A 27,811-nucleotide genomic window follows, 5' to 3' on the forward strand; every position below is an offset into this window, starting at 1 on the left:
CTATATTTTCTTTGGTGAACTAAGGCATTATAATGATGACTATACAGGTTCTTGAGTGATTGAAGCTGTCATTAGCATTGTTATTATTTTTGTTTAGTTGCATCTCCATAGCAGCTCACATTCACAATGTGCTTTGCAATTGTTCCTTAGCAATAGCCCTCACAAGATTCTCAGGAGGAGAGGGGGTAATCAGGATTAACATTTCTGTGTTGCCTAAGGAGGAACCAAGGTAAGCAGAAATGTAGCCAGTTGGCTGACATCACTGTTCCTTCAGGATTTGTCCTTAGACACCCAAGCTTCTACCCTAGTCTGGTGCTACACTTACATTGCTTACATCCAAGTGTGGTTATTTCTGTGGCTCTTGTTATAACTATTATAGCACCAGGTACATGACCAGGATAATTAAACTGGCATATAAGAGATTTTGCACCTGAAATAGACCTTATGACATCTAACCAATCCTATTATTTATAATTAAACAGGAACAGAGGGAACACTTTATCCAACTCACACAAGCCGCTTTCCTCTCAGATCCACACTTTTTTGCTTTTCTATACCATGTTTTAGTGCCTTGTCTCTTTTTTTTTTCTCTCTCTCTCTTCTACCTTGTTCTTCCATCCATTTCCTTTGTTTGTTTGTTTATTATTTTTTAGAGATGGGGGCTTCACTACATTGCCCACACTGGACTTGAACTCTGGGCCTCAGGTGATCGTCCTGCCTCAGCCTCCTGAACAGCTGGAAATACAGGGGCATGCCACCACACCTAGTTCATTTCCTTTATTTAAAATATATATGGCTTAAACTTCAACTGGGAACATCCATTTGCTAAGAGTCTGGTGTTCCGCCACCTGAACTAGGCTGGCCACAGGAATTATAAAAGCCGAGAAATTCTTTAATAATAGTAACCAGGCAACACCATTGAAGTCTCAGATGTAAAAATCCATGCCTTCTTTTCCCCCAATCTCCATTCCCAAATTTAGCCACTGGCTTCTGGCTGAAGCCTTAGGCATACCTCCCGGGGCTTGCACACACCTTTTTCTACAGAAGACACACCTTGGGCGTATCCTACAGAAGACCAGGCTTCTCTCTGGTCCTTGGTAAAGGGCTACTTTACTGTAACAGGGCCAGGGTGGAGAGTTCTGTCCCGAAGCTCTGTCCCCTCTGTAGGAAATGTGTTGACAATATTCAGAGGAGTAAGAGGCTCAAGACTTCTTTGTGGTCAAATATCACTTTTCTCTTCTCTACCCTGACCTAACCAGGAGCTTGTCACCCCATACTCTGAAGTGATTTATGCCTTAATCAAGCAAACTTCCCTCTTCAGAAAAGATGGCTCATTTTCCCTCAAAAGTTGCCAGGAGCTGCCAAGTATTCTGCCAATTCACATTCAACCTGGAGCACAATCAACAGATTCAGCCAGAACACAACTCCAGCTACTATTAGAACTATTATTATTAATGAATTCCCCTCCAAATCTAGCCCCTTGAGTTCTGATTTCAGGATTTCTCCCTTCCTCCTAGAAACTTGATAAGTTTCCTGCACTTCCCTTTTTCTAAGACTACATGTTTGTCATCTTATAAAGCAAAGCAGTGAATAAAGGAACCAAGTCAATAACTTTTGGAATATCTGCAAACAATAGTATCAGCTATGCCATCTTTCATTATTTTAGCCAGTATCAAGTTGAATGAACGTAGAAAAATACAAAACTGAATTCTTCCCTGTAAATTCCCCGTTTTGACGACATACTTGTAGCCACGCCTACTTAAGACAATTACAAAAGGTGAAGAAGACTGACTCAGGCTTAAGCTGCCAGCCAGAGAGGGAGTCATTTCATTGGCGTTTGAGTCAGCAAAGGTATTGTCCTCACATCTCTGGCTATTAAAGTATTTTCTGTTGTTGTTTTTCTCTTTGGCTGTTTTCTCTCACATTGCCTTCTCTAAAGCTACAGCCTCTCCTTTCTTTTCTTGTCCCTCCCCGGTTTTGGTATGTGACCTAGAATTACAGTCAGATTTTAGAAAATTATTCTCTCTTTTTTCTGATAAGGACCGATTTGTTCTACTGAGAGACGGCAGAATTAGCTTCCTGTGAGGGCATGGGGTGAATACAACTGAGGCTTCTCATGGGAGGGAATCTCTACTATCCAAAATTATTAGGAGAAAATTGAACATTTCCAACTCTGTCTCTCTCTTACCTCTGTGTAAGGGAAACACCTTATTCTTGTGGTGTTTTTGTAACCTCTTCAAACTTTCATTGATTGAATGCCTGTTCTGTGCAATACATTAGGTTGGGCACATAAGGAATACCAATATAAATAAAACATTCTAAAAGAAGTTTACGATCTAATAAAGGAGACAGGTACATAGCAAACTAATTCAAAGGAGCTAGAAGATGGAGAAAATGCTGAATGTGGACTAAGTCATTCAACAAAGTTTTCAAGAAGCACAAAGAGGAGGGGTTCCCCTCACAGGTATCCGGGTTAGAGGCTGGCTGAGCTGACAGTGGCTGGTGTTCTCTGTTGCAGAAGTCAAGATGGCCAAAGTTCCGGACATGTTTGAAGACCTGAAGAACTGTTACAGGTAAGGAATAAGATTTATCTCGTGATTTAGTGAAAGTTTCAAGGCTCACCAGAATCCAGCTAGGCATAACAGTGACCAGCATGGGGCCAGGCCGGCAGAGGCTGTAGAGATGTGTACTAGTCCTGAAGTCAGAGCAGGTTCACAGAAGACCCAGAAAAACTAAGCATTCAGCATGTTAAACTGAGATTACATTGGCAGGGAGACTGCCATTTTAGAAAAGTTATTTTTGAGGTCTGCTGAGTCCTACATGAATTTCAGCATCAACTCAGACACAGCCTCTGTTGAGATCACATACCCTGATATAAGAATGGGTTTTACTGGTCCATTCTCAGGAAAACTTGGTCTCCTTCAGGAATAGGAAATGACTCCACAGCAAGCTGGGCATGTGAACGCAGATACACAGGCAAATCTCGCTCGTATGTAGAAGAAAGGTAAATGAACACAAAGATAAAATTATGGAACATATTAAACTAACATGATGTTTCCATTATTGGTAGTCAATACTAATGCAAACTAGGCTGTCAAAATTTTGCCTGGATATTTTACTAAGTATAAATTATGAAATCTGTTTTAGTGAATACATGAAAGCAATGTGTAACATATAATCCATTTGGTTAAAATAAAAATGAAGTGCTTCAAAACCTTTCTTTTCTCTTAAGGAGCTTAACATTCTTCCCTGAACTTCAATTAAAGCTCTTCAATTTGTTAGCCAGGTCTAATTTTTATAGATAAAGCACAGGTAAAGCTCAAAGCCTGTCTTGATGACTACTAATTCCATATTAGTAAGGTATGAATTACTCTACCTATGTGTATGTGTAGAAGTCCTTAAATTTCAAAGATGACAGTAATGGCCGTGTGTATGTGTGTGACCCACAACTACCGTGGTCATTAAAACACATTGGCCAGAGACCAAAGTGAAATAACGAACAATTACATTCTCATCGTCTTATTTGGCAGTGAAAACGAAGAAGACAGTTCCTCCATTGACCATCTGTCTCTGAATCAGGTAAGCAAATGACTGTAATTCTCATGGGACTGCTATTCTTACACAGTAGTTTCTTCATCAAAAGAGAACAGCAACGACTTGAATCTTAAATGCTTTTGTTTTACCCTCACTAGAGGTCCAGAGACCTGTCTTTCATTGTAAGCGAGACCAGCTGCCTTATAAAGTTGATGTGTATTGGCTTCTCCTAGAACAGAGCAGAATTATCCCAAATCCCTGAGAACTGGAGTCTCCTGGGGCAGGCTTCATCAGGATGTTAGTTATGCCATCCTGAGACAGGCCCCACAGACCGCTTCACCAGGGGTCTGTCTCCTAACATGATGTGTTGTGGTTGCCCTCTCTGACACCAGCATCAGAGGTTAGAGAAAGTCTCCAAACATGAAGCTGAGGGAGAGGAAGCAAGCCAATTGAAAGTGAGAAATCTACAGCCACTCACCAAGCTGTGTCATTGTGTTTGGAGACCACAAATAGACAGTATAAGTACTGCCTGGTATGTCTTTGGTACTGGCTTTAAAAGCTGTCCCCAAAGGAGTATTTCTAAAATATTTTGAGCTTTGTTAAGTAGATTTTTAGCCTCCTGAAAGGGAACTAATTGGAAAGCTACCACTCACTACAATCATTGTTAACCTATTTAGTTACAGCATCTCATTTTGAGCATGCAAATAAATGAAAAGTCTTCCTAAAAAATCATCTTTTACCTTGGAAGGAGAAAGGAAGGTGAGACAAAAGGGAGAGAGGGAGGGAAGCCTAATGAAACATGAGTTACCTAAGACCAGAATGGAGATCCTCCTCACTATTTCTGTTGAATATAGCACTACTGAAAGGACTTTCATTCCCTGACCATGAACAGCCTCTCAGTTTCTGTTTTCCTTCCTCATAGAAATCCTTCTATGATGTAAGCTATGACCCACTCCATGAAGGCTGCATGGATCAGTGTGTGTCTCTGAGTATCTCTGAAATCTCTAAAACATCCAAGCTTACCTTCAAGCAGAGCATGGTGGTAGTAGCAACCAATGGGAAGGTTCTGAAGAAGAGACGGTTGAGTTTAAGCCAATCCATCACTGATGATGACCTGAAGGCCATCACCAGTGACTCAGAGGAAGGTAAGGGGTCAAGCACAATAATATCTTTGTTTCACAGTTTTAAGTAAGTAGGGACAATAGAATTTAGGGGAAAATTAAACCTGGAGTCAGAATAAGAAGAAGACAACCAAGCATTAGTCTGGTAACTACACAGAAAGAAAACTAATGTTTATCCTTCTCCAGGAGGGAGAGATGAGCAGTGGCCTGAATTGAGAATACTTGCTCACAGCCATTATTTCTTGGCCATATTGTAAAGGTCGTGTGACTTTTAGCCTTTCAGGAGAAAGCAGTAACAAGACCACTTACAAGCTATGTTCCTCTCATACTAACTACGCCTCCTTGGGCACGTTACATAATCTTTCGGTGATTCAGTTTCCTCTACTGTAAAATGGAAATAATCAGAATCCCCCACTCATTGGATTGTTGTAAAGATTAAGAGTCTCAGGCTTTACAGACTGAGATAGCTGGGCCCTCCTGACTGTTATAAAGATTAAATGAGTCAACATTCCCTAACTTCTGGACTAGAATAATGTCTGGTACATAGTAAGAACCCAATAAATGTTAGCTATTATTATTATTATTACTACTACTACTACTACCTATATGAATACTACCAGCAATACTAATTTATTAATGACTGATTATGTCTAAACCTCACAAGAATCCTACCTTCTCATTTTACATAAAAGGAAACTAAGCTCATTGAGATAGGTAAACTGCCCAATGGCACACATCTGTAAGTGGAAGAGCCTCAAATCTAATCCAGTTCTACCAGAGTATAAAAATCATGGTTTCTCCTCCATGCCTTTACTGTACAAGCCTCCACACGAACTAGAAACCCAGTATTCCTGTTTTTAGGATAATACCTAAGCAATAACATGTGTTTACCTAGAAGGTTTTAAAATGTAACAATATATAAGAAAATAAAAATCACTCATATTGCCAGTGAGACTACTACCAGCACTATGGTATGTTTCCTTAAAGTCTTTGCTATACACATACCTACATGTGAACAAATATGTCTAACATCAAGACCACACTATATACAACTTTATATCCAGCTTTTCTTACTTAATAATATATTGAGGCCATTTTAGAGTGCCCATTTTTCACCATTATAAGCAATGCAACAATGAACATCTGTATAAATATTCATTTCTCTCACCCTTTATTTCCTTAGAATATATTCCCAGAAGTAGAATTTCCCAGAGCCATGAAGATTTGTGATGCTATTGATATGTGCCACTTTGCAGAAATGTGGTGGATCTGCACTCTCAGTGACATATATAATTATTTTTAAGGCGTTCATCTTTTTCTCAGAGTGCATTCATTTGAAAACATAGATAGGAAATACTGGTAGTCTTTCTGATCAGTTAGAAACACCCACACAATGAGAAAGTTGTGCAAATAGTCTTTTTAAAAACAATGAAACTATTGCCTGAGGAATTGAAGTTTTAAAAAGAAGCACGTAAGTAACAACAAGGATAATCCTAGAAAACCAATTCTACTGCTGACTGGGTGATTTCACTTCTCTTTGCTTCCTCATTTGGATTAGAATATTCCTAATATCCCCTCCAGAACTATCTTCCCTGCTTGTACTAGAGTGTGTATATCATCTGTGTTTGTACATAGACATTAATCTACACCTGTGATCATGGTTTTAGAAATCATCAAGCCTAGGTCAGCACCTTTTAGCTTCCGAAGCAATATGAAATACAACTTTATAAGGATCATCAAACACGAATTCATCCTGAATGACGCCCTCAATCAAAGTATAATTCGAGCCAATGATCAGTACCTCACGGCTGCTGCATTACATAATCTGGATGAAGCAGGTACATTAAAATGGCACCAGACATTTCTGTCATCCTCCCCTCCTTTCATTTACTTATTTATTTATTTCAATCTTTCTGCTTGCAAAAAAACATACCTCTTCAGAGTTCTGGGTTGCACCATTCTTCTAGAATAGCTTGAAGCACAGTGCTCCCATAAAAATCCCAAGCCAGGGCAGAAGGTTCAACTAAATCTGGAAGTTCCACAAAAGAGAAGTTTCCTGTATTTGAGAGTAAAGGGTTGTGCACAAAGCTTGCTGATGTACTACCTCTTTGGTTCTTTCAGACATTCTTACTCTCAATTTTAAAACTGAGAAAACTCACTGTCAGACATATTAAATGACTTACTCAGATTTACCCAGAAGCCAATGAAGAACAATCACTCTCCTTTAAAAAGTCTGTTGATGAAACTCACAAGTAGCACCAAACTAGGAAGGTCTTTATTATCTCTGACAACATATTTGTAAGGCAAAACCACCAATAAGCTACAAATATGGCTTAAAGGATGAAGTTTAGTGTCCAAAAACTTTTATCACACACATCCAATTTTTATGGCGGACATGTTTCAGTTTCAACAGTATACGTATTTTCAAAGGTCCAGAGAGGCAATTTTGCAATAAACAAGCAAGACTTTTTCTGATTGGATGCACTTCAGCTAACATGCTTTCAACTCTGCATTTACAAATTATTTTGTGTTCTATTTTCCTACTTAATATTATTTCTGCAATTTTGCCAATATTGACATCATATGTGTATTTGCCATTTTTAATGTCACTAGATAATTCAATCATGTTGCTATGTTGGTCCCTTGGGTTTACTCTAAATAGCTTGGTTGCAAATATCTTTGTATATATTATTGTTTTTTCTCCTATCTGGTAATCTCTTTGAGCATATCCCAAAGTGGAATGCCTAGATCAATGGGCATAAATAATTTGACAGCTCTTATTAAACGTTATTCTGTAAGTAAAAACTGAACTACTTTTCAGTATCATTAGCAACATATGAGTGTATCAGCTTCCTAAACCCCTCCATGTTAGGTTATTATGAACTCATGATCTAACAAATTACAGGGTCTATCCCACTAACGAAATTATAAGAGATTCAACACTTATTCAGCCCCCAAGGATTCATTCAATGTAGAAAATTCTAAGAACATTAACCAAGTATTCACCTGCTTGGTGAGTGTGGAAGACATTGTGAAGGATACAAAGATGTATAGAATTCCATTCCTGACTTCCAGGTATTGACATCATAGGTGGGGACCTAACTATACACACATACATACACACACACACACACACACACACCATGCACACACAATCTACATCAACACTTGATTTTATACAAATACAATGAATTTACTTTCTTTTTGGTTCTTCTCTTCACCAGTGAAATTTGACATGGGTGCTTATACGTCATCAAAGGACGATACTAAAGTTCCTGTGATTCTAAGAATCTCAGAAACTCAATTGTATGTGAGTGCCCAAGATGAAGACCAACCGGTGCTGCTGAAGGTCAGTTGTCCTTTGTCTCCCACTTACCCTCATTTACATCTCATATGTTTGTAAATAAGCCCGATAGGCAGACACCTCTAACAAGGTGACACCGTCCTCTTTTCTTCCTACCACAGCCCCCACCTGCCCACCCCACTCCCATCGATTCCAGAGGCATGCCTAGGCAGGATCTGTGAGAAAATATAATAGAGGTGGCAAAAGCAAATAAGAAGAAAATTACCTTCTTCTTTCTTTTTCCTTTCCCTGCCTGACCTTATTCACCTCCCATCCCAGGGCATCCATTTATTCCATTGATCTTTACTGACATCTATTATCTGACCTACACAATACTAGACCTTAGGACAATGTGGCCTGCCTCCAAGAAATTCAAATAAGCCAACTGAGATCAGAGAGGATTAATCACCTGCCAATGGGCACAAAGCAAAAAGCTGGGAACCAAGTCCCAAAATGGGGCCTGCTGCTTCCAGTGCCCCTCTCTCTGCATTGATGTCAGCATTATCCTTCATCCCAGCCCTATCTCCACTACCACTTCCCCCCTCAAACACACACACACACACACACAATAACCTTAGATGTTTTCTCCACTGATAAGTAGGTGACTCAATTTGTAAGTGTGTAATCCAAGACCTTCTATTCCCAACTAGAACTTATGTGCCTGCCTGTGCTTTTCTGGATCAAGTGATGTCTACAGAGTAGGGTAGCAGCTTCATTCATGAACTCATTCAACAAGCATTATTCATTGAGAGCCTTCTATTTTTCAGGCATAGTGCCAACAGCTGTGTAGACAGTGGTGCATCAAAGCCTCTAGTCTCATAGAACTTAGTCTTCTGGAGGATACGGAAAATAGATAACTCAAACAACCAACAAAAGAGCAAGACACTGCAAAAAAAAAAATGAATAGGATGCTAAGATAGAGAAAAGTGGGAGAGTGCTATTTAGACAAAGTGGTAAAAACAAATCCCCTTGTGAGATGACAGCTGCCAACAGGAGGGGGTGGGTCATGGTTGTGGGTTTGGGGGTAGGACATTCAGAGAAGTGTGAACGCACCCAAGCCCTACAATTTCAAGATGGTAAAGGACAGCTCCAAGGATCAGAAGAAGCACTCTTGGAACTGGGGCATTTTGAGAAGGAGAAAACATATGCAGAGACTAGAGCTTGCATTTGGATTTCATTTGAGATACAATGAAAAGCCATTAATGGGTTTCAGACAGTGCAATGCCCTGACCTCACTTATATTTCCTAAAATAGAAAACAGATCAGAAGGAAGGCAATAGAGAAAGCAGAAAGTCCAATGAGGAGGTTTAACGGCAGTCATGGGGGTGGGGTAAGGAAAAGAAGTGGAAAGAAACAGGCAGAATTGGGTTATATTTTAGATAGAACCAACAGAAGGAAGAGGAGAAATATCATTTACGAGAAGGGAAAAAGTAGGAGAGGAATAGGTTTGGGAAATAAATCCTGCTGACATTGGAAACCCCAAGGAAGCCTCAAAAGTGTATTTACTTGCTTTAAATTTAAAAGAGTAGGAAAGAAGCATCTCAACTTGGAATTTGAAATCTATTTTTCCATAAAAGCATTGTTAAATTCTACTCATACTCACAAGAAAAGTACACTCTGAAGAAAGTATATTGAAATAGTTTAGTTACTGATATACTTATGAATTTTGTGTGTCCGTGTGTGTGTGTGTGTATGTTTAAGCTTCAATTGTTGACTTAAATACTGAGATAAATGTCATCTAAATGCTAAATTGATCTCCCAAAGGTATCATTTGTTCATTTGGAGATCAAAATGTTTAGGGGGCTTAGAATCACCAGTGCTCAGATTTGATGCAAAATGCCTTAGGCCTATGTTGAAGGCAGGACAGAAACAATGTTTCCCTCCTACCTGCCTGGATACAGTGAGATACTAGTGTCCCCGGTAATCTTCATAACTAATTTAGATCTCTCTCTAATCAACTAAGGAAATCAACTCTTATTAATAGACTGGGCCACACATCTACTAGGCATGTAACAAATGCTTGTTGAATGAACAAATGAATGAAGAGCCTATAGCATCATGTTACAGCCATAGTCCTAAAGTGCTATTTCTCATGAAGGCCAAATGCCAAGGGATTGAGCTTCAGTCCTTTTTCTAATGTCTTGCTCTCTAACAGAATTCTCTTCTTTTCTTCATAGGAGATGCCTGAGATACCCAAAACCATCACAGGTAGCGAGACCAACCTCCTCTTCTTCTGGGAAACTCACGGCACTAAGAACTACTTCACATCAGTTGCCCATCCAAACTTGTTTATTGCCACAAAGCAAGACTATTGGGTGTGCTTGGCAAGAGGGCCACCCTCTATCACTGACTTTCAGATACTGGAAAACCAGGCTTAGGTCTGGAGTCTGCTCACTTGTGCAGTGTTGACAGTTCGTATGTACCACGAATATGAAAAAGCTAAATCCTTTACTGTTAGTCATTTGCTGAGCGTGTACTGAGCCTTGTAATTCTAAATGAATGTTTACACTCTTTGTAAGAGAGGAGCAATGTCTAGTGGAACCAACGCTAACATATAATGTTGTTTGTTATTTAAAGAACACCCTATATTTTGCATAGTACCAATCATTTTAATTATTATTCTTCATAACAATCTTAGGAGGACCAGAGTTACTGACTACGGCTACCAAAAAGACTCTACCCATATTACAGATGGGCAAATTAAGGCATAAGAAAACTAAGAAATATGCACAATAGCAGTTGAAATAAGAAGCCACGGACCTAGTATTTCATTTCAACTGTTTGCTTCTACTTTTAAGTTGCTGATGAACTCTTACTCAAATAGCATAAGTTTCTGGGACCTCAGTTTTATCATTTTCAAAATGGAGTGAATAATACCTAAGCCTTCCTGCCCCAACAGTTTTTTATGCTAATCAGGGAGGTCATTTTGGTAAAATACTTCTTGAACCTGAGCCTCAAGATTAAGGCAAAGCACGAAATGTTATTTTTAAATTATTATTTATATATGTATTTATAAATATATTTAAGATTATTATAACATATTATATTTATGGGAGCCCCTTCATCCTCTGAGCGTGACCAGGCATCCTCCAGAATAACAGACAGTGTTTTCTGGGACGAGTAAGTTTGATTTCATTAATATAGGGCATTTGGATCCAAGTTGTGCTTATCCCATAGCCAGGAAACTCTGCATTCTAGTACTTGGGAGACCTGTAATTATATAATAAATGTATATTAATTACTTTGAGCTGATAATTGGTCCAATCTTTGACTCTTTTGCAATTAAACTTGCCTGGGCGTTCTTGTTTCATTCAATTCCACCTGCAATCAAGTCCTACAAGCTAAAATTAGATGAACTCAACTTTGACAACCATCAGACCACTGTTACCAAAACTTTCTTTTCTGGAATGTAATCAACGTTTCTTCTAGGTTATAAAAATTGTGATCAGACCATATGTTACATTATTATCAACAATAGTGATTGATAGATTATTACCAGTCATAACTGAATAAAGCTTGCAACAAAATTCTCTGACACATAGTTGTTCATTGTCTTAATCATTTTACTGCACGGTAATTAGGAACAAAAGGTAAACGTTTACATAAATAACTGCATTTAGTGTTACTTTATAAAACCAAACCAAGATTTTATATTTTTTCTCCTCTTTGTTAGCTGCCAGTATGCATAAATGGCATTAAGAATGATAATATTTCCGGGTTCACTTAAAGCTCACATTACACATACACAAAACATGTGTTCCTATCTTTATACAAACTCACACATATAGAGATACATTAAAAACAACTAATAGGCCAGGTACGGTGGCTCAGACCTCAATCCCAGCACTTTGGGAGGCCAAGGCAGGAGGATCACTTGAGGTCAGGAGTTCGAGACCAGACTAAGCAACATAGTGAGACCTCATCTCTACAAAAAACAATAAAAAATAAAAAAATTAGCTGGACATGGTAGTGAGCACCTCGTCCCAGCTACTTGGTAGGCTTCAGGTGGGAGGATCACTTGAGCCTGGGAGATGGAGGCTGCAGTGAGCTGTGTTCACACCACTGCACCCCAACCTGGGCGACAGAGTGAGACCCAGTCTCAAAAGATAGATAAATCTTTTTAAAATGTTAAAAACATATAAAAGAGAATTTTAAAAGAACAACTAATAGATCCAAGCATGGATGCAAGATATATTTAGTTGGAAAATCAAGGTTAATATCAAGGGATCTTGGAATTGGGTGTGGTAGATTTGGGTAAGGAGTAGTCTAAGATGACCCTGTTTCTTGGTACTGGAGACTGGATGAGTGGCAGCGTCTTAACCATATTTTTGGTAGAAATATGGAGGTCTTCTCCATTCCAGGATGAACGATGAGTAAAATTTTAGGCATGTACGTTGAGCTACTAGAGGACACTCAATTGCAGATGTACAATGGGGAGATGATAACGTATCTGGAACTCAGAAAAATAACTGTACATAGATATGGAAGACATTAGTAGGTATGTAGTAGATAAAATCCTAAAAGTGATGTCAAAGGGAGAAGAGAAGTATATGGTGAACACGGTTGGTTGTCCATGCAATTGCCATCTCTCCTTCTTCCTTACTGACAGAACCCTGATTTCATTGAGAAGTCAACATGCCCTTCCCCAAAGGATGAATCCAATTGATTTAAGATTATGTTCATTCTATTCTTACATGACTAAGTCATGTTGACTTAATCCTATCAAATGAGATGTCGATCTGGAAACTTCTGGAAAAGATTTTCTACTTGCTAAAATAAAGAGCCATATAGATGGTCCTTTATCTTCCTTCTTCCTTGAATGAGACACGTTCTATAAGGAAGTGAAGCTCAGAACTGTGGTCTCCGACCTGCAACAACTGGGAAGTCAGAGCGACACAATGAAGAATGCAGAGTGGAAGGAGAAAAACAGCCAGCATCTCTGACAACATTGTTACACCGAGAACCTACCTCCAGATTTTAAGAAAACAAGAAATGCTACTGTTATTAAGCCATTTTCACTGGGTTTGCTATGACATGCAGTCAAATCTAGCTTAACTGATACAGAGCGCCACAGAGACCTGGTCTCTCGTTTGTCTCACCCTGTTCTTTCTAGCAGCCATGACTTTCCTAGGGTTTCCTTACCCCAAGTCTGGCTAGAGCAAGACTAAGTAAGACTTGATTCCTTACTCTCCTTTGGTTTTAAGAATATTAAAGAATTATTTTAATATTAATATATTTTAAGAAATAAGGAAATACAAAACACTGAGCAAGCAACACAAATTCAAGACATCTTAAAAAGTATAATAGCTGCTCAGTCTCTGATTAACAGTGAAATATTGAATCATTGTAGAAATGGCCTTGGAGTGTTATTCTCCCAGGCCAGCTATCCATATAGTCTGCCCCACCTCCCTCATTGCCTAAACAGTAAGAGTCACCATGGTGAGACTCAACAGTCTTAGCATAGAACTTGTTAGAGTCTATTTATTTTCTTACGGTCCTACATATCAGGTTCCAAATCAATGACAGTAAAGCCAAATCCCTGCCTTTAAACCCAAGGCACAGAAGCCAAAAGCCAAAAGATATTTCCCTAACCTTCCTCCCACTGAGGAGACTCCTCTGACATTTAAAAACACCTACACTTGAAATTCGGGGGGTGATGGAATTGTTGAGATAGTAATAATGATTGTGGTGGATATAAAATATGCTCGTGTATCTGTATCTCTGAATAACTTATTTATAAGTTTAATGGTTATATACATTTCTGACTTTAAAAAATGAATGTATGATTATATAACAATATAACAATTTACAAAAAATTTATTATCTACAACACCTCATTGAACTACATATAAAATAAATTATACCTTGGTAACAAGGGATTTTTTTTAATTTACAAGGAAAAAAATCTTTATTCCATTTATTGCTTTGTGTATCGAGTGGTCTTTTTTTTTTTTTTTTTTTTGTACCCTCTCTCAATGCTAGGCATGAGATGTTCATTTATCCTAAATGCTCTATAGAGTAATTTACCTTTCTTATGGATACATTGTTTGCATTTCCCTGTCATTGGCTCTCACTGGCCAAGAACACCTTTGCTCCTTCTTCTCAAAAACCTATCCCTTACCAATTTTTTTTTATCAGAGTGGCTGACAAACAAAAGGTGTCATGCAACCTTATAAGCAAAGAGGCTAAACTCTGGAGGGTAAACTGAGGTCTGGCTCAAAAGTATACAGCCCTGGGCCTCACCTCTGGAGATTCAGTCAGTTTGGATAGAACCTGAGCATCTTAAATTTGTTAAGCTCCGAAAGTAACTCTCATGTTTATCATTGGTTAAGAAACACTGCATGAAGAGAGTCCCAGATTAAGGGTGGTTTTATTGTAGTGTTAATAATGGCTTCCCTTTGCGCAAGTCAATCCAGGGTTAGAAGAGATGAGAACACACAAGTTCCATCAATTCAGCAGAGGCCTTCTCACAGCCACAGGGACACCAGCAAACCTCATTTGGAAATAAGGTATTCAACAGCACAAGTACTCCCATTTTATATACTCACTTATACTTGCGTAGAAAGTGAGGGGCCTGCCAAGCAGGTGCTTGCCTTTGGAGTCACTCTTCCAAAAGGTCTGGAGTGCTTTGCCCAATTGAGAGGCCTATGGAATAAGAAAAACATGAGTGGATGTTCCCTGTCTTATCTTCTCAACTCTCCGTACTCTAAAAAACAACTTTGGCTCCTAGCATGACAAGAGCCTTGATTTTCAGAGGAACTCTCCTCATCTCCACCAAGAAGTAGAGCTAATTTCCTTCCACAGAGCTCCTATTCGCTATTTCATGGATGGTGAAGTCATTTCTTTGTCATGTGAGGAGAAATGCTGTTACTTCTTTTAAAAACAGAAAGGAGAGGGTTTATGGAGATTACAGACAGGTATTCTTGATATGAATGTATTGCATCAATTTAGAAGATTATTCAACGGATGTTTTGTACATACGTATAATAAAATGCTGCAATCCCAAGGTCTCAGCCTGGGATCACTAAGAACAACTCATGCTGCAGACCACATTACCACTTTTGATGGGATTACCTGAGTGGCATTGGCAGGTATATCTCTATTGTGGCAGTGAGTGGATTGTGGCTTAAAGTTATTAAGCATTTGGATCAGATAGATAATTCCTCTTGTTCTGATCCATACCAAAAGAGTTTTCTTGAAGTTGTTCTGTGTTTGTTTTTGTTTTTGTCTGTAGAGACAGGGTCTCAATATGTTGCCCAGACTCCTCTCAAACTCCCACCTTGGCCTCCCAAAGTACTGGAATTACAATTGTGAGCCCCTGCACCTGGCTTTCACCAAAGGAAGTTCTTATTACAGATTTCCTGCATATTTGGCTTCAGGAAGAGGATGCACTGGTTAGAGGTGTGAATGTCAGGTCTCTTCTGCCATTCTAACCCTGTTATAAAGTAAAATTGGCTCTCCATCTTATAATTTAGTCTCTTTGAATCTAGAATACTGTAGAATTTGGAATCAAGACTGGATTCAAATCTCATTTACTTTGTGATTTGGGCTAGTCTCTTAATCTCTCAATGTCAGTTTCCTTACTTGTAAAAATGGAGGTAGTAATTATTAACACATCAAAGGTTTGTAATATCAAATGAGATAAAATACAGAAAGAGCTTAGCACAGCACCATGGATTTAGAGTGTTTGATGCATTCATTATTTTACTTAAGAGTAGCTATTATCGCTTTTACTTAGTGAAGGTATCCCTGAGAATCTAATCCACAATCAGGATACCAATTAAATCAAGTTCCTGAATCCACACTGAGGATTGGCTCAAGCAATCCTCCCACGTGGGTGAAGGTAAATATTCTACAAACAATCAGGTAAAGTCACTTGATCAGTCAGTCAGCCATCCTTGGTGACTTCAACCCAGCCATGCTTATTTCTTTTCTGGGAGGGTGGGAGGTGTGGTTTATAGAGATGGGGTCTCTCTCTGTTTCCCAGGCTGGTCTCAAATGCCTGGCTTCAAGCAATCCTCCCACCTTGGCTTCCCAAAGTGCTGGGATTACAAGCATGAACCACCATACCCAGCCTGTATTTTGATTTTTACCATTGCATTTAGCAAAGTCTCCAGTGATATTGTGGTAGACAAGGCGGAGACATATGGGCTATAAGAGCTAGTAGTATTATTGAACGGGCTTGTGGCTACTTATACATAGTGTGGTTACTGTATTAAAGGGATCTTTAAAAGGAGGAAGCCCTATTCATTCAAAAGACATTAATTTAGTTTCTATTTGGTGCCAAAAACAATGAATATAGTGGCCTACCCTCAGTTTACAGACTAGCAGGGAGAAAGATAAGCACATAATCAAGCTAATCACAATCCTTGAGAAAGGGATGTTTTGTCTGAGACTGAAGGATGATTAAGAGTCAACAAAGAGACCAGCCTGGCCAACATGGTGAAACCCCGTCCCTATTAAAAAAAAAAAAAAAAAAAAAAAATTAACTGGGCATGGTGGCAGGTGCCTGTAATCCCAGCTACTTGGGAGGCTAAGACACCAGAATCACTTGACCACAGGAGATGGAAGTTGCAGTGAGCCGAGATCACACCACTGCATTCCAGCCTGGGAAACAGTGTGAGGCTCCATCTCAAAAAAATTTTAAAAAAAGTAAGAAGATAACTGGCCCAATTTAAAAATAGGTAAAGACTCTGAATAGAGATATACAAATGGCCAGTAAACACATAAAAAGATGCTCAACATCATTAGTCATCAAGGAAATACAAATAAAAACCACAATGTGACACCACTTCACACCCACTAGGATGGTTATAATTTAAAAGATGGACAATAACAAATGTTGTTGAGGATGTGAAGAAACTGGAACTTTCATACACTGCTGGTAGGAATGTAAAATGCTATAGTTGCTTTGGGAAACAGTTTGGCAGTTCCCCAAATGGTTAAAGATAGAATTATCGTATGACACGGTAATTCCTCTCATTAGGTATATACCCATGAGTATTGAAAACATATGTCTACACAAAAATGTATACATGAAAGTTCATAGTAGCATTATTCATAATAGCCAAAAAGTGGAAAGAACCTAGATGTCCATCAACTGATGAATGGTAAATAAAATACTGTATATCTGCACAATGGAATACCCAGTCATAAAAAAGAATGAAGTACTGACACATGCTATGTGGATTAACCTTGAGAACAGTATACTAAGCGAAAGTGAAACTGACCCAGTAGTCCCATAGACTCTTCTTTCGCATAAACATAGAAATTGACCCTTCTGGTCTTAAAGCTTGAAGCTTATATTAGTTTTGTTTGAGTTCCTTCCTGGGGAAAAGACCTTCAGGCCTCTCAAAAAAAGTATCAAAGAACTGAAACTCACCAGATCACCACATCCAGGCAATGAGACTTAGGACCCCTCATTCATCAGGATTGCTTCCTTGCCCCTCCCTGGTTCCTGTTTCCTTATACATTGTTACATTTCTTCCCTGCTATCTAAATCCCTGGTTTTAGGTGAGGGAGATGGATTTGAGATTGAGCTCCCATCTCCTCTGCTGCAGCACCCGCTTACAGCCTTCTTCCTTGGCAATACTTGTCATCTCAGTGACTGGCTTTCTGTGCAGCGAGCAGCAGGACCTAGACCAAACCCATGATATACCGGTAACAAAAGAAGCCCATCAGAAACCACAAATTGCATAATTTAATATATATGAAATGTCCAGAAAGCAAACCTATAGAGATGGAAAGTAGATTCGTGGTTTCTAGAGGCTGAGAGAAGGGGAGAATGGGGAGTGACTGCTAATGAGTATAGGGTTTCTTCAGGGGGTGATGAATATGTTAGAAAACTGAATTGTATGCTGTAAGTGGGAGAATTGTATGGCACGTGAATATCTCAATAAGGCTGTTAGAGTAAAAATAATAATTGACTAAGAGAAATGAGAAAGAAAATTTGGATTCCTAGACAGAGAGGAGTATGGAAAGGGAAAAACAATGTGTCTGGATGACAGCAAGAGGAGAGGAGTGTGGGCTAAGGCTAAGGGAAGTGGCTGAGGCTGAGGGAGTAAAAGCCCAAGCCCTCCAGGTGCTTATAGGTCATTAGCCTGAGAGCAATGGGAAACCGTTAAAGCCACCTGGATTGTCCTGGTGTGGTGGCTCACACCTGTAATCTAAACACTTTAGGAGATGGAGTCAGGTGGATCGCTTGAGCCAGGAGTTCGAGATCAGCCTGGGGGAACATCGCAAAACCCCATCTCTACAAAAAATACAAAAATTACCCCGATGGCTGGCTGAGGTGGGAGGATCACTTAAGCCAGAGAGGTGGGGGCTGCAGTGAGCTCAGATCATGCCACTGCACTCCAGCTGGGCAATGGAGCCAGACTCCTCTAAAAAAAAAAAAAAAAAAAAAAAAAAAAAAACCAGGATCATAGAGAGCTACAGTGGATACTTTGATGAATGAGTTGAGAATTTTATTTATCTATTTATTTATTTATTTGGAGACAGGGTCTTGCTCTGCCTCCCACACTGGAGTGCAGTGGCATGACCATAGTTCACTGCAGCCTTGAACTTTTAGGCTCAAGTGATCCTCCCACCTCAGCCTCCTGAGTAGAAGGGACTGCAGGTGTGTGCCACCAATGTCTGGTTAATTTTTGTATTTTTCTTTTTTAGAAATGGGGTCTTGCTATGTTGCCTAGTCTGGTCTCAAACTCCTGGGCTCAAGCAATCCTCCTTCACAAAGTGCTGGGATTGAGTACAGGCATGAGTCACCACCATGCTTGGTAGAGTTGAGAATTTTTAAACCTGCCTAGCTATTTTCCCACATTTTGTGTCCTACAAGATAGACCTTCAAATACCCAAAGGATGGAGAAAAGGAGGCAGAACTGGCCTATGTTGCTCCAAAGGATTAGGACTAGTAAGCGAGGAAGCTCATTTGAGTTCATTTTAAGTTTCCTAATAAGCAGGGGTCTCCAATAACAGGACAGGTAAGGCAGCTCACCAACACCAGCAGTATTCCTGCAAAGGTGCAGTACCTACATGGAGTCGTGGAATACTCCAGCACTGGGTGGGAGATCAGGCAAGGTGACTTCTAAAACTGAGATGCATTCAATCACCTAGATTCTACAAAGACCAAAACAGAACCGTCTTCACTTTTCTGAAACTGCCAGTGAAGGAGTCCCTTTCTCAGTCATTAACAAAAACAATGATCAGTTTTCCTATTTCAAACATTTTATACACTATTGAAAATATCAAAATGCATGAATCCAGAAACCCTGGCTCTCTTCCGAACTCCCTATTTAGGGCTAAAGAGAAGGGCTGCTGTGTGGCAGCTGCTCACCCAACTGATGAGCTGAACCTGGCCAACAGGTACCCACGTACGACTGCCTCTCTACCCACCACCTCTCCAGCATCCATGAAAGAGGCACCTTCACACACAAGGAGCCAAGAGCATTTTCCAGCCCTCTTCAAGAAACTGGAGAATAGATGAAACAGGACAAACTTCAAAACAAAAAAAAAAAAATTAGGATTAAAACAAGGGGAATGAATTGTGCCTAGGGACTCAGGGGAACTAGGCCTCCCATCCACTGTCCCTTTCTCCGTTAGCCTTATGGCCTTATAGTCAGCTGATGAGGCGAAATCGAAAATATACCTTGAACAAGAGATCATCCTGAGAGGAGTAAGGCAGTTTCTCAAAAAATTTAAAATAGAATTGCCATTTGATCCAATACCACTTCTTGGTATATACCCAAAAGAATGAAAAGGAGAGTCTCAAAGAATTATTTGTACATTCATGTTCATATTATTATTCACAAAAGCCAAAAAGTGGAAGCAACTCAAGTGTCCGGAGAGGGACAGACCAAGAAGCAAAATGTGGCATGTCCACACAACGGAATGCTATTCCCCCTTAAAAGGAAATTCTGACACATACTACCCATGCATGAACCTTGAAAACTTTATGCTAAGTGAAACAAGTCAGCCACAGAACAAATACTGCATGATTCTACTTACATGGTACCTACAGTTGTCAAATCCAGAGACAAAACCTAGAACGGTGACTGCCTGGGACTGGAGGAGGGAGGAGGGCGGAGTAAGCGATGTGGACAGGGTTTCAGTTGGGGAAGACGAAAAAGTTCTGGAAAGGACAGTAGTGATGGTTGTCCTACAATGTGAGGGTACTTAATACCACCGAACTGCACATTTTCGGAAAATGTAACACTTTAAAATGGTTAAAATGGTATATATGATGTTATGCATATTTTACCTCAATTAAAGGAGCCACCCTGCAGTACTAAAATTAGGAGGCTTTAGATGCATAAGACCCATATGTCCTCTTTATAATATTATTTTTTCATAGCTCCTGTGAATCTGACACTCTGAGAGGAAAGAATCCCAGCAGCCTGGGAGGACCGCCCTGTCTCTCCGCTCAGGGACTCTCGCAGCGCCAACCCCAGCTGGCTGCAACCTAACCGCCCCACTCACCGCCAGCCCGGCTGAGATCCCTCGGAGGCCTCCACGCCCACTCAGAGGCGGACTCAGAGGCGGACTCAGAGGCGGGCGGTGCCGCGCCCCGAGGAAGCCGCCCTCAATGCCGAGGTGCACTGCACGTTCTTCCAATCAAAGGGCCCCAAGTCAGGCTCTCAAGGCCAGAGCCAACCGCAAAGAGGCTATTGCCTGTTGTCCCGCCCTCCCGTGATGACGACTAGCGAATTTCAAACCCGCAGGAGCCAATGAGGACGCGCGGACGCGCGGCACTCCGGTCTTAGCTACGGGCGCGGCGTTTGAAGAAAAACTGTCACTGAAGAGTCATGGTGGGGCCGGGGCCTACCGCAGCTGCAGCTGTAGGTGAGTATGACCGCGAATGAGTTCCCGTTATTCTCGGGCGTTGGAACATGGCCGGGGTAGTAGGAGGCCATCAAGTGAGTTCTTCCCGCGGAACGTGCCCGTCCGCTCGCCTAAGTTTCCCCCGGGCGTTTTCCATCCTAGAAGCGCATCCCCCGGCCACGGCCGCCAGGTAGACGTCTGGGCCCGGGGCGGCGGAGGCTGTGCGCCGGCCCAGATACCTCACGGGCACCTTTCCAGAAAGCCCTGCAGCAGCCTTGCAAAGAGATGTCATTGTCGCCACATTCTGAATAAAGAAACAGGCCCCTTGGTCGGGCCTTCACCAGCAGCGGGAAGCAGCGCGCTGTTTTGATCCACATTTGGCTCCAGGCAGAGCCGGGCATGGTCCTCTGTGCCAGGAGGCGGGGTCTGGCTTGAGCCCGGGTTCCTGCCTTGGGTGGAGCTCTCACTCCACACCTCTCAGCCTGCCGTGGCTAGAAGTTGATTGGTTAAGTCTGCACCCAGGGCTAAGGCTTCTGTGTTCCCTAATCTCTTAGATGTGCTTGGAGACCTTTCCTGCCTTTCAAAATACTGCTGCACATATGCCACCTTCTCCAAGATACGCACCGTTGTTTTGTTTCATCCATTATTCCTGTTGATGCCTACGAGGTCCTAGGCACTTTACCTAACAAGCTTTAAAGATGGGCATTTCTGTCTGCCTTGTAGGCTCAGCCGCAGCCAAGTTTGCTAATTTGCTAGAAGTCACGGAGGTGGGACTCCCAACCCCCTATGTCAGCCCCTACGCTCTACACTGCCTGGCAAGCTGTCTCTAAGGATACAATGAGCATCAGCAAAACAGGGCAACTCCGTTGAGATAAGGTTAAGAGTCGTTTGGCATCCTGTCGTCTTTTTTTCTTCCATCACATCATTATTTAATTTTAACCTTTTCCAACCACCTACTCCCCTCATTTGTGCCCCACCTCTGAACTCGCATACTTCTTTTTCTCTCTTATGGCCGTTAGATTTTACCTTATACTGTAATTATTGCTGTGTTTATTTTATCTCCACTACTAGTTTGAAAGTTCTCGAAAGCAGAAATCATTGACTTGTCATCCCCTCACAAATGGCTTGTGTAGAAAGTCACCATAGTATAGATGTCTGCCATGAGCAGACCTGGCATATTTTATCCTTAATACCAACAAAGGAAGCCATATAAGGGTTTGTGGGTAAAAATCATCATCCCTGTTAAAAGACATCAGACCAGGCCTGGCTCACCAGCTCAGGTAGGCCAGTAACAGAAGTTCTTCAAAACATAGACTGTTATAGCTGTGAACAGTGGCTGTGAGCTCCAGGGTTAGATAAGCCTGTTTTCAAGTCCTGGAATTGCCACATATTAGCTGGGTAACTTTGGGCGTGACATTTACCCTCTCTGGATTTCAGATCGCAAATCTCATTGGATTGTTTTGTGGATTGAAAGAAATAATGTAAATTTAGGCCGAGTGCTTTGACTCACGCCTGTAATCCTAGCACTTTGGGAGGCCAAAGCAGGAGGATCACTTGAGCTCAGGAATTTGACGCCACCCCTCGCAATACAGTGAGATCCTGTCTCTACAAAAAAAGATTTTTTAAATGACCCAGCGTGATGGTACACACCTGTATTCCCAGCTACTCAGGAGACTGAGGTGGGAGGATTGCTAGAACCTGGGAGATCAAGGCAACAGTGACCCGTGGTTGTGCCACTGCACTCCAGCCTCAGTGACAGAGGAAGACCCTGTCTCAAAAAAAAAAGGTAGTAAGTTTAAAGAACTTAGTGTAGGCCTGGCATATAAGTGATATGGTTGATGTTGATATTAACTTGAAGGCAAATTTATAGGACTAGGGATTTTATAACATTATGTCGCAAAGCCAAAATCATTAGAGAAAAGTGTCGTCTTTTAGAATATTAATGAACTGGTTAAAATCTTGAACTAAAGTTATGTCGTTTGTTTGCTTGCCTGTGTTGCAGAAGAGCGACAGAGAAAACTTCAGGAGTACCTTGCAGCCAAGGGAAAACTGAAGAGCCAAAACACCAAGTGAGTTTATCTGTCCACAGTTATGCAAGTTTTGTTGCCTTCTTTGTACTAGCAATTTAAAGCCTTTTTGAAACATGTCCCTTTTGCTTAGAGTCTACTCAGACTGCATTGGGATCTATGATAACGCAAAAAGAGCATTTCAGTCCAGGCATGACCAAACCCCCTGGGCAGTGCTTAGTCCATTGGCAAAGCTTTATGCATTGTTACTGTGTGAATCTCCAAAGGAAGGAGGGAAGGGTCAGTATTACCTACCATGCTGGAAGCTTTGTCTGTTTCTGCATTTATTTTCTTGGGGAAGTTGATTCTCATGAAGGCAGTTTTTGGTCAAGAACTTGAATGAAGAAAAAAAAAAAGAACTTGAATGACCATGGTTCTGGCATTTCTTGCTAAGGCAGGAGAGCCCGTTACAATCAATCCTCCATAGCAGAGTGATATCCTCCAGCTCTGGAGTCATTCTCTTAGCATTTCTGTTGAGGTAGACAGAACATAACCACTTCATTTTTATCCTTTGTAGATTCTTACCATCTTTGTGGTGTTATATGTCCTTCTTTCTTAGCACTAATTAATTTTTTCCCCATTTGAGTTGCTAAATATTTATTTGAAAATTAATTTTTACAAAGTTAGCTTTCACCCTTTATTTTATCTTGGGTGTTTACTCACCTCTATTTCCTTGATTAAATGAACCTAATTCATTTATTCAACAAATATTTATTTAGTACCTAAAATGTCTCAGTCACTTCTGATCCTAGAGATATGGTGCTTAACAAGACAGACATTGCTGCCCTCCCAGGGCTTATGTTCTAGATGGGAGAGACAAACATCAAACAAGTCATAATCAAAGTCCTCGTTAGTCTAGCAATTGTTTTTGGTCCATGCAGATTGATTCCTTCTAAATTCTCTGTTTTTCTATCCTTTTCTGCATTTCCTATCTCACTAGCTAGATTTCATGTGTGTCTTGCTGGTTTTTTTTTTTCTTTTTGGTATCACTTTTCCCCTTGAAAATTAGAAAAGATAGTATTTGAAGATACTTAAAACAAGGAATTTTTTTTTTTTTTTTTGAGACGGAGTCTCACTCTGTCGCCCAGGCTGGAGTGTGGTAGTGCAATCTCGGCTCACTGCAAGCTCCACCTCCCAGGTTCACGTCATTCTCCTGCCTCAGCCTCCTGAGTTGCTGGGGACTACAGGTGTACGCCACCATGCCCAGCTAAATTTTTTCGTATTTTTAGTAGAGATGGGGTTTCACTGTGTTAGCCAGGATGGTCTCTATCTCCTGATCTCGTGATCCACCTACCTTGGCCTCTCAAAGTGCTGGGATTACAGGCATGAGCCACCAGGCCCAGCCAGAAATTTTTTAAAGAAGCAGTTAATGGTTTCATTTGGCATTGTATCTTCAGTGTCTGGCACATTGCAGTGCTCCAGGAATGATGTTTGAATAAGTAAGACTATACAAATATGAAGGAAACACATATATCTCATTAATACTGTGAGAACGCTAGATTTATGCATAGACAGTCTCTGTAAGGATCACAAGGCAAAAAAAAAGTAGGAGCAGTTGGTGGTCTCCAAGGGGGAGGATACAGAACTAAAGAAATGATGATAAGGAGACTTTATTGAATATAATTTTGAATTATTTTGCCGTTACAGAAATTCTAATTATTTAAAATTCTAATCATAATTTTTAATCACTGTATTTCCCAAGCTTAGCTTAGCATCCTTCTGTGCTGAGGATTAATTTTAATTTGTCTTTTATAGGCCTTATCTGAAATCCAAGAATAATTGCCTGAATCCACCACCTTCTAAATCTGTAAGTAGAAATTAGTCTTTTAAAATATGTGTTCATAGGTATGATTAGTAATAAAATAATAAAGATGTTAGCAACCTAAAGAACATGTATTTCAAAGATATTTCTTATAGATATAAAACAGTTTGGTTTAATAAGAGACAATCATTTTTTGAAAAGTATGACATACTATAGTTTAGTTTTATTAACCAAAAAAAGTCTCAAGTGAACTTTAGTCTTCTTGATAGCTAACATTTATTGAATACTTACTGTGTGCCTGATACTTTTCTGACTTGCGTTACCTCACTGAGTCCTCACAATCTTATGAGGCTACTATTAGTAGCCCCACTTTACAGATGAGCAAACTAAGTTGCAGAAAGGTTAAATAGGTCGCATAGCTATTAAGTGACAAAGCTGAGAGCCTGTGATCTTAACCACTTTGGTATGCTGCCATGAAGTTAAATAGCTCAGTAGTCATTAAAAGAATATTTGCATTGAACCTTCCGAGCCACTTAAGTATATGCTTCCTAGTCAATTTAATTTAGCTACATTAGAATGGTAAAGGATCCTTAACTTAAAGTTTAAATGAAAGAAATCAGCCCTCTGAAAGAGACACAGATTCTTCATCTGCAATAAAATCTCACCTTTAGTTTTAAAAGCATAGTTTTATCTGTGTTCTGAAATGTAACTCAAATAGTGCTTCCTGAAGTGAAACATTCTCATTGGTGAGAATTTTAATAAGTTTTAATGATTCATTCACCAAATGACCTCAGTCATATTTGTCATATGCATATGCATATATAGACATATATATGTTGTGTATATACATGACATCATGAGACACTGTGAAGGTTAGCAAAATGTATATAAGGCAAAATTTATGCACAATGATTTAACGTTTGGGAAGCACTGGGTTACACTTTTACTTTATGTAGCTTGAACCAGTGTAGCATGCGAGTCTTAAAGAAAAATCTACTGGAAAGGACCCTCAGTCAGAGTTCCCTGAGGCATCTCTGGAAGTTGAAAGTACTGATTTCAGTATGTCAACTCTTAAATGAAGATGATACCTACCTTATCTGCTTTACACAGTTGTAAAAGTAAAAAATGAACTCAGGAAGGGAATTACAGAATTTAGGAGAAACTAAAAGCACGATGTAAATAATAGTCATCATTACAGTTACATAATGCTTGACAATTTATATAACACTTTCAATACATGACAGCAACTAACACCCAGACACTTTATATATATTACCTCACTCAGAACAACCCTGTAAGGAAGTAGACCATATGCTTTAATGTCCAAACCAGGACATTTTTGAGAGTAAAAAGCAGTACTCTTTGACCAACAGGCATAAATCAAAACTATCTTGTGAAAACCAGGATATATGGCATCCTTCCTAGATAATAGATACTATTATTATTATCAGTTTTACTGTGAATCTAAACCTGCTCTAAAGTTAATTTTAAAAAGTAAGGAAGTACTGATACATGCTACAACATGGGTAAATCTTGAAAACATGCTAAGTGAAAGAAGCCAGACAGAAAAGGCCACATATTACATGATTCCATTTGTGTGACACATCTAAAATAGGCAAATCTGTAGACATACAGAGACAGAAAGTAGACTAGCAGTTGCCAAGGACTGCAGGGAGCAGAAAATGGGGAGTGACTGCCAACAAGTAAATCAAGTTTCTTTCTAGGGTGATGACTATGTTCTGGAATTAGACAGTGGTGATTGCTGTATAATAGTGTGACTGTACTAAAATCCACAGAATTGTGCACTTACTAAAATGGTAAATTTTATGGTTTGTGGATTGTATCAATTTGTTTTTAATATAAAAGAAAGAGCAACTAAAATTAACACACATTTGGAAGCTTTCATGCCAACATCCCTCCACCTCTTCAGTAAGCAATGATGGAGGGATCCAAGGTATATGTAAATGTTGGTGCTCAGAGATTAATCCAGATATAGCCATTATGGGTATACCATCCATCTCTCTGCCTCCCACTCACAACTCTCCCCCGTTTCACCCCTAACAACAACACACACACCACTGTCATCCAGAGTAGACATCTCTTTGCCCTTAATGCCAAATGGTTCTGGTTAGATATCCTTTACATACTTGCCAGGCTTATATAGTGATTCTTCACAATATTTGTCAAATCAAAACTAGAGCAGTAACTCTAGCATTCCCATATCTTACCCTGGAAACATTCCATAAATCTGTGAAATTCTCCTTTCTGAGTAATTGCTTTCATGATAGATGCTCAGGAATTCATAGTGGCTTGCCCAATTACTTACCATATGAATTCTAAACTCCCCTAGTTTTCAGAGTTCTCTGTCATCTAGCCCTACCTTCTCATCCAGAAATAAATCACATGACTAAACATTTGTTTATTATTAACATAGACTCTAACCTTAAAACCCTGTCCTGGCTGATTTTACACATATGACTACTAAGATGTTACATGTTTATTGAGAGCTGTGGCAGCATATCTCAGACTTCACATCATCTGCCACCTATCTCCTTGTCACCAATCTCCAGGGATGAGACAGAGGTTCTTGAGTGATACTGTGATGTTTACAAAGGTAGTGGTTTAAAAAACATATAGTGTGACTGTAGAGTACTAGGAGAGATTTGTTGGGAGGTACCCTAACATAAGTTCATTATGTATATATTTTTCCAGGGTCCTTTGGAGGGCACTTAGGATATAATAGGCATTCAACAACTACTGTTTGAGGCAAATTCATTTTTGAAAGAGCAAGTTTTTTATATTCACTGCATCTCTGCTTAATTCTGTCAAGCTAAAAGATTCTAATATATTTCTGATAGGAACTCAAGTTATAAAAACTACCTATTAGGACAAGTACGGTGGCTCATGCCTGTTATCCCAGCACTTTGGGAGGCCAAGGCGGGTGGATGACTTGAGTTCAAGATTTCACGACCAACCTGGTCAACATGGTGAAACCCCATCTTTACTAAAAATACAAAAAAATAGCCGGGTGTAATGACACGCGCCTGTAGTCCAGCCACTTGTGAGGCTGAGGTGGGAGAATTGCTTCAACACAGGAGGCAGAGGTTGCAGTGAGCCAAGATTGCATCACTGCACACCAGCCTGGATGACAGAGCAAGACCCTGTCTCA

General features: G+C 40.1%; 2 protein-coding genes and 1 long non-coding RNA gene across 4 annotated transcripts in view; 2 read left to right on the forward strand and 1 right to left on the reverse strand.

Annotated features, from left to right (window-relative positions):
- Positions 1–202: 202 nt before the first annotated feature.
- Positions 203–11,535, forward strand: IL1A (interleukin 1 alpha). 2 transcript variants are annotated; one of them, XM_017891484.1, is made up of 7 exons: positions 203–229; positions 2,519–2,573; positions 3,531–3,579; positions 4,457–4,679; positions 6,323–6,493; positions 7,880–8,004; positions 10,176–11,535. In XM_017891484.1, exons 2-7 carry the CDS (start codon positions 2,527–2,529, stop codon positions 10,374–10,376), a joined length of 816 nt encoding a protein of 271 aa, XP_017746973.1. In that variant the 5' UTR covers positions 203–229; positions 2,519–2,526; the 3' UTR covers positions 10,377–11,535. The 2 variants fall into 2 exon arrangements, with proteins under 2 accessions (XP_017746973.1, XP_017746972.1); XM_017891483.1 differs by lacking the exon at positions 203–229 and adding an exon at positions 901–1,851.
- A 1,201-nt stretch (positions 11,536–12,736) lies between these two features.
- LOC108541811 (uncharacterized) lies at positions 12,737–20,731 on the reverse strand. The gene is made up of 3 exons (XR_001889071.1): positions 20,473–20,731; positions 14,547–14,643; positions 12,737–12,875 (listed from the first exon to the last, which is right to left on the reverse strand). It is a non-coding gene; the product is annotated as an uncharacterized LOC108541811 (long non-coding RNA).
- Positions 20,720–27,811, forward strand: part of CKAP2L (cytoskeleton associated protein 2L) — a 32,362-nt gene continuing 25,270 nt past the window's right edge. Inside the window, 3 exon segments of the mRNA XM_017891482.1 lie at positions 20,720–20,835; positions 22,817–22,883; positions 24,636–24,687. Coding sequence (XP_017746971.1) covers positions 20,799–20,835; positions 22,817–22,883; positions 24,636–24,687 — 156 coding nt within the window. The 5' untranslated portion in view covers positions 20,720–20,798.

The sequence above is a fragment of the Rhinopithecus bieti genome, unplaced genomic scaffold (assembly GCF_001698545.2).
Source record: "Rhinopithecus bieti isolate Rb0 unplaced genomic scaffold, ASM169854v2 scaffold_20362, whole genome shotgun sequence".
NCBI classification, from domain to species: Eukaryota; Metazoa; Chordata; class Mammalia; order Primates; family Cercopithecidae; genus Rhinopithecus; species Rhinopithecus bieti.

What these genes read in the sequence shown, in the direction of transcription:
- IL1A (XM_017891484.1), top strand. Translation starts at nt 2,527, where the DNA reads ATGGCCAAAGTTCCGGACATGTTTGAAGACCTGAAGAACTGTTACAG. An exon ending in ACCATCTGTCTCTGAATCAG is followed by an intron (nt 3,580 to 4,456) that starts GTAAGCAAATGA and finishes CCTTCCTCATAG; the next exon opens with AAATCCTTCTATGATGTAAG. An exon ending in ACATAATCTGGATGAAGCAG is followed by an intron (nt 6,494 to 7,879) that starts GTACATTAAAAT and finishes TCTCTTCACCAG; the next exon opens with TGAAATTTGACATGGGTGCT.